This window comes from Oenanthe melanoleuca, chromosome 3 (genome assembly GCF_029582105.1).
Source record: "Oenanthe melanoleuca isolate GR-GAL-2019-014 chromosome 3, OMel1.0, whole genome shotgun sequence".
Taxonomy (NCBI): Eukaryota; Metazoa; Chordata; class Aves; order Passeriformes; family Muscicapidae; genus Oenanthe; species Oenanthe melanoleuca.
This window is the reverse complement of record NC_079336.1, coordinates 68,677,506-68,683,994: the sequence shown is the minus strand read 5'-3', so window position 1 is coordinate 68,683,994 and position 6,489 is coordinate 68,677,506. Positions and strand designations below refer to the sequence as shown.

The following is a 6,489-nucleotide window of genomic DNA, read 5'->3' as shown; positions in this document are numbered from 1 at the left end:
AGGGCTCCCGCGCTGCCTGGCCGGGCTCAGCGGCCGGCAATGGACACTCGTAATGGCACCAGCATTCACGGCTACGTCAGGCTTCTGGGATCAGACCAGGATTAATCCTTTACCGGGCTTCTCTTCAGGCATTTGTCTGACAGATGTTACCCCGTGCATTTATTTTCCATTTTTAAATCGCAGCAAGGAAATGATGCACGGCTTAACTTGATGTGTAAAGTTGTGGGTTTTGCATGGGCTGTCGCCGTGTGCCCTGCAAACCGGGGATCTACCTTGTCACTTCTCTCCCAGTTCCCTTTCTCCCCCTGCCTCTCCTATAGCTATGGGAAGGACCCGGGAGGGGCGCGTTTCCCTTCGCAGCCGCAGCCTCGGCACGTGGTGGCCGCGGAGCCGATGGCAGCTCGCCTCCGGCCGCGCTGAGCCCCGCGGGGCTCCGGCCGCCCCCACCTGCTTTGCCCTTAACGGGGCCGGTGCTGCCGGCGGATTATTTCGGCCCCGGCCGCGGGCGGTGGCGGGGGGGGCTCGGCAGACGCGCCTTATACGGCCGGGCCCGGCTCACCTGGGCCGGGGCCAGGAGCGCCTTCTTTGGGCACCGCCGGGCCGGGGCCGCGCCGGGCCCCACGCCCAAATATGGGGACGGCCGGGGCCGCATTCCTGGGGGCCGGTCGCTGCCGCCGCCCGTCCCGATAAAAGGCTCGGCGGCGGCCGCGGCGGCCACGAGTGACCCGGCGAGGAGCGGGAGCCTCTGTCTCTGCCCGAGCAGCCCAGGTAAGCCCCGGCCCCGCCGCCGCCGCCCCGGCTGCCGCCGGCCGTGAGGCTCAGCCCCGCTGCCCTGTGCCCCCGCAGACACAGCCGAGACCATGTGTGACGAGGACGAGACCACCGCGCTCGTGTGCGACAACGGCTCCGGCCTGGTGAAGGCTGGCTTCGCCGGGGACGATGCCCCCAGGGCCGTGTTCCCCTCCATCGTTGGCCGCCCCCGCCATCAGGTACGGCGCGCTCCCCCTCCGAGCCTCCCCGCACGCCCTGCCGCAGCCGCGGCTGCGGATCCCCGCTGCCTTCCAGCCCTCCGCGTCCTCCCGTCCTGCTGGGGATCCCCGCGGACAGGTTGCTGAGCCCCCGCTTTCCTCCCCTGCAGGGCGTCATGGTGGGTATGGGTCAGAAGGACTCCTACGTAGGAGATGAAGCCCAGAGCAAGAGAGGTATCCTGACCCTGAAGTACCCCATTGAACACGGCATCATCACAAACTGGGACGACATGGAGAAGATCTGGCACCACACCTTCTACAACGAGCTGCGTGTGGCCCCAGAGGAGCACCCCACTCTGCTCACTGAGGCCCCCCTTAACCCCAAAGCCAACCGTGAAAAAATGACCCAAATCATGTTTGAGACCTTCAACGTCCCTGCCATGTATGTGGCCATCCAGGCTGTGCTGTCCCTGTATGCCTCTGGCCGTACCACTGGTGAGTGCCAAGTCCTGCTGGCCCCTCTTCCCCGAGCAAGGACGCCCAGGACTGGTCCCCAGGGCAGGATCCTCTGTGGGCCACATGTCTCAGATGGCTCTTCTTGTCTCCCCAGGTATCGTGCTGGACTCTGGGGACGGTGTGACACACAATGTCCCCATCTATGAGGGGTATGCCCTGCCCCACGCCATCATGCGCCTGGATCTGGCCGGCCGTGACCTCACGGACTACCTGATGAAGATCCTGACTGAGCGTGGCTATTCCTTTGTCACCACAGGTAAGCACCGTTCCCTCCTCCAAAAAGCTCCCTCTTGCTTCCAACCCTCACACTTCTAGAGATGCTCGCACCCCATTGTAAGCCCCAAAAACAGTCCCCAGTGGGAGCTTATGCGTGGCTGGGGGTCTGGAGTCCCAGCAGGGCTATGGAGGCAGTGCAAGTGCTCCCTGCTCCTCCTCCGCAAACACTGATGCCTTTGCTTCCCCCTGACAGCTGAACGTGAGATTGTCCGTGACATCAAGGAGAAGCTGTGCTATGTGGCTCTGGACTTTGAGAACGAGATGGCCACCGCTGCCTCTTCCTCCTCCCTGGAGAAGAGCTACGAGCTGCCTGATGGGCAGGTCATCACCATCGGCAATGAGCGTTTCCGCTGCCCAGAGACCCTCTTCCAGCCTTCCTTCATTGGTGCGTGCCCCCCTCCCTCTCTCTTCCCTTGGCAGCTCTCCCCTCCCTCCAGAGCCACCAGGCAGAGCTCTTGCTTTGCACTTACCCTGTTTCCCCCTGCCACCCCCAGGTATGGAGTCGGCAGGTATCCACGAGACCACCTACAACAGCATCATGAAGTGCGACATCGACATCAGGAAGGACCTGTACGCCAACAACGTCATGTCGGGGGGTACCACCATGTACCCAGGTATCGCTGACCGCATGCAGAAGGAGATCACAGCCCTGGCCCCCAGCACCATGAAGATCAAGGTAAGGCTGGAGCAGCCCTCTGGCTGCCCTGCCCGGGGCTGCGCGCAGCCTGCCCCCCGCAGCAGGGCCGTGTTTGCTGACCGCGGCTCTCTCTGTTTTCCAGATCATCGCCCCGCCCGAGCGTAAGTACTCTGTCTGGATCGGCGGCTCCATCCTGGCCTCCCTGTCCACCTTCCAGCAGATGTGGATCACAAAGCAGGAATACGATGAAGCCGGCCCATCCATTGTCCACCGCAAATGCTTCTAAACATGTTTACATGATCACTTTGCCAACCACGCTCAGGATGACAACCTTCAAGGTTGCAGGCAGCTGAGGGCCTGTAACAGCCATGTAACTTTCTATTTTGTAACGATTTCTGGTTACTGTTGCTGCAAAGCTCCATGTGACACAGTGTATGTAAAGTGTACATAAATTAATTTATTTTATCTCGTTTTGTTTGTTTTTAAAACCAACGCCCTGTGGAAGGAAACAAAAAACTTCAAGAAGCATTAAATCATCGGTCATTCTGTCACACCCCAATGCTGTTGTCTGTCGTCATTTGCTCGGGTTCTTCCATCACTCGTGGGCGCAGGGTGGGTGGAGGGGCTGAGCTGCCAGGACAGGAGCGGGGCTGGGACAGGAGGGGACAGACAGGACTCTGTCACTCCCGGGGGTGCAGGACGCTTGGTGGCACTGAGGCTGAGTGCTGCATCACGCTGCTGCAAGGGGCATGCCCGACACCCTGCAGTGTGCCAGCCCCAGGCAGGAAAGGGTTACCTGGAGCCTTCGCTTGCAAAATATTTCTTTTGGCTCAGCCTGCCAAAAAAAGTAGCCCTGGCACGCTCCCGAGGAAGGCAAGGCCGGGCTGAGGGCAGGTGGCGGGCACAGGTTAAATAAAGAGCTTTCCACTCCACTTATGGGAAGCCCACCTGCCATGGAGCTGTCCCCGGGGGGCTGGGGGCAGCCAGGGCCACTTCCTCACCCTGCCTGACACGCTCGCCCTTGCCAGTGGACAGGAGTGAGGAGCTCTGCAAGAGACCACCCCTCCTCCGAGCCACCCCTTCCCGGGACCACATCCTGCACGCAGGAACTCCCTGGGAGCCCCGAGGAAAACCCCAGGGGCTTCCCCTTGCCAAGGGCACTGCCTGCCCTGCTTGCCGATGAGGAGGCAGAGCAGAATGGGAGGAGGGAAGATGCTCCTGGCCTGTCTCATTTCTCTCTTACTGGGGCAAGGAGGCTCTGGGACCCCCCCCCTCTTTATATCCAGCATTCACACACACATACACACCCTGCCCCTCCTCCCCAAGGTGTTCCCTCTGGGAGCCATCCTAAAACAGCACCAAGCTTGGCACATGTTCCTGGGTCAGGGCACATGTGCAGGGACCATCAGCCTTTGAAGGAGGAGGATCCCTGGAGCACAGGACCCTGTCATGGAAGCAGTGCCTGAGTTTTGGAGTGTTCTTTTATTGTAGGAGACAGCAGCACTAGGGAAATAATTGTGATTTTCAGATAAACTTCCAGCCCAGGAAGGTTTGTTGCTCTGCTGTGACAGTGCTAAGGGTGCATTTGTTTTGCATTTTGGCTGGGTTTACTTGCTTTAAAGTGAGACCCATACATGAGTTCTCTTTTTTATTTAGCACTATCCCAAAGCAAAAGCCTGTGGGAGGAGCTCCCCTGGTCCTTCCCTGGAATTTGAGGGCCACAGAGCTGCCCTAAGGGCTCTCAGTGACTGGAAATAGTCTGGAAACTAGTTACTTCTCAAAAACCAGTTGCTTCTCAAAAAACAAAATGCAAACTTTTACTGCCATTTGTGCAGTGGCACATACTCCATCTGTCAGCTCTCTGCTGGGATTTTGGGAGGTGCTTAACATTAAGTCCTCAGTACTTGACCTCTGATCTCAGGTTCAGTTGTGGCTTAGGTGGTTTTATGAGATGGATTTTAGGACCTGATTCTGTTATTTAATTAAAAGACTGTTTGAGAAGCACAGATAAAAGTTGGCTTAGAATAGTACCCTCATGACTTAGCATTCACAGACTCCATTTTTTCACCTATAATGTTAATTTATGGAACAGGATGATTTTTGAAATGGGGAGTGATGCTGAGCCAGCCTGGCTAAAATCAAAGGAATCAAGAGATGCTTACTCCTTCTGAATGAAGACCTATATTTTACAGAGCCAAACTTGAGTTTAGGACCCCTCATGAGCACAACTGTGGGCAGAGGTGAGTCCTTCAGCAGTCAGGGTGTTTCACAGACACTGCCTTGCACAGAGATGCTGATGCTGCCACTGGCATGTCATTGTCTGCTGCCTCTGACAGCAGCATTTGGTCTCACTCTAACCCACAGCACTGGGTATGTTCAACAGCCTCAGTGCCAGTCTCATCCAGTTGAAGATAAATGCCCTAAAGTACATTCTTACAACTGAAAAAAAAAAAAAAATTAAAAAAAAGACTGGTTTGGTGATTTTTTTTGTTGCTTAATCAGTGAACAGGGATGCCATGAGTCTTAAGCCTATGAAACAACCTTGTTCAGGTTTCACCAGCTTTTCATTTGGGTTTGGGGTTTTCCTTGATATTTTTAGCAATTGAAGACACAAATAGTTTGGGAACAGGTGAATTGGATTTTCATGTGGCTTCCATTGTTGGGAAGGTGTTAAGGAAAATTTTGCTTGTGCACAACGATCTGGGTTTGATCTTTGTTGTGCAGTTCTCAATAATGTCATTACCCTCCCTGCACCTCTTACAGTGCTGTTGGCAGGACACAAAGGATCCCCAAGAGCAGCATCCTCTGCTTTGAGAAAGGCAAAGGGATTAATGGGGCATCAGAGGAGTAAAAGGGAAGAATAGAGGATGAAAAGGGATAGAAGGAAGGATGTAGGACACTGGAATACTGTGAGAGGGAGGGTAATGCAGGGGAATGGCTCTTGCCTGCACAAAAACATCCTCTGGGGCTGCAGCTCACTGCTTGCTCCACAGCCACCTGGATCCAGGGCTGGACCAGTGCTGGACAACCCTCCGTAACTTAGGTCTACATCCAGTGGGCAACCCAAGAGCTGCCCTCAGTCCAAATATCAACGAGGGATGGAAAATCTCGAGAGGAGGAGTCCTTGAAAGGACAAAAATTGTGTGGGTCTGTTTAGAAGAGCTTGGGAGGCACAGCAATGACTGGGTTTTGATGTGAGCTCCCCCCAGGTCTGTAGATGCCTGGGCCATTACCTCAGTTATAGAAGGAGCTAAGGGAAAACCTGGGCTCTGGGGGAAAGTCTTGAGGGAGCCTCTGAACAAAAGAGCAAAGGAAATCCTGGAGAAGATGAGCGCACTGGATGGGTTTCCTAATTTTATTGTGATACTGATTTTTCTAAAGTGGAAATCTGCACTTGCACAGAGAGGAGAATGTGGCCCAGGATGGGCTACCCTCCCACAAAGGTTATGTGCAAATGGAGCTGGCACCCCAACATGCTTCTCCACTTGGGTTCCAAAACTGCAGAAACAAAAAGCACTTTGACCCACAGTATTTACTGGGCTTGGCTTTGCTGAGAGGACCTGAACACCCCCTCAGACCTGACATCTGTGCAGCTCCACTGTGTATGCTGTTGACTGTGTGTCTCCCATGGACATTTGGGCAGTAATATTTATTCAATGTGTTTTACTAAATAGACAAAATAGAGGCCGCTTGAAAACTATCATCACTTTTCACAGGAAACTCCTAAGCAAAAAATTCTGTGGCAATCTTTATTTCTGATAGTGAGGCACTAAAATGAAGACCTCCAAAAAGTCAAACTATTTTATTTTATGGGAAAATTTCATGTTGTTTCTATTTCATTAATCCACAGGAAAAAATAAATGATTGGAACATTTATTGTTAGCATTTATTTGTTTATTTACTTATTTTTGAACCAAACAGGCATTTTTCTTTAAAAAAAAAAAAAAAATTAAAAAGCTATGCAGTTGTATAGATCTTTATGGCTCATCTCCTGGGGCTGGAAAATGGAGTGCACAAGGGTGATGTAACCTATTGATCAGCCACTGGAGAACTGCAGGCAGTGCTGGTGTGCAGGGCTCCCATGTGAGATAG

General features: G+C 54.0%; 1 protein-coding gene across 1 annotated transcript; it reads left to right on the top strand.

Moving 5' to 3' along the window:
• Window positions 1–571: 571 nt before the first annotated feature.
• On the top strand, window positions 572–2,956 carry ACTA1 (actin alpha 1, skeletal muscle). The gene is made up of 7 exons (XM_056486601.1): window positions 572–768; window positions 847–989; window positions 1,139–1,463; window positions 1,579–1,740; window positions 1,954–2,145; window positions 2,255–2,436; window positions 2,540–2,956. Exons 2-7 carry the CDS (start codon window positions 861–863, stop codon window positions 2,681–2,683), a joined length of 1,134 nt encoding a protein of 377 aa, XP_056342576.1. The 5' UTR covers window positions 572–768; window positions 847–860; the 3' UTR covers window positions 2,684–2,956.
• The last annotated feature ends 3,533 nt before the right edge of the window (window positions 2,957–6,489 follow it).

Bases quoted from the DNA above. Each gene is read 5' to 3' on its own strand.
- ACTA1 (XM_056486601.1), top strand. From the start codon at position 861: ATGTGTGACGAGGACGAGACCACCGCGCTCGTGTGCGACAACGGCTCC. The intron at 1,464-1,578 runs GTGAGTGCCAAG...TTGTCTCCCCAG, and splicing joins TGCCTCTGGCCGTACCACTG to GTATCGTGCTGGACTCTGGG. The intron at 2,146-2,254 runs GTGCGTGCCCCC...TGCCACCCCCAG, and splicing joins CTTCCAGCCTTCCTTCATTG to GTATGGAGTCGGCAGGTATC.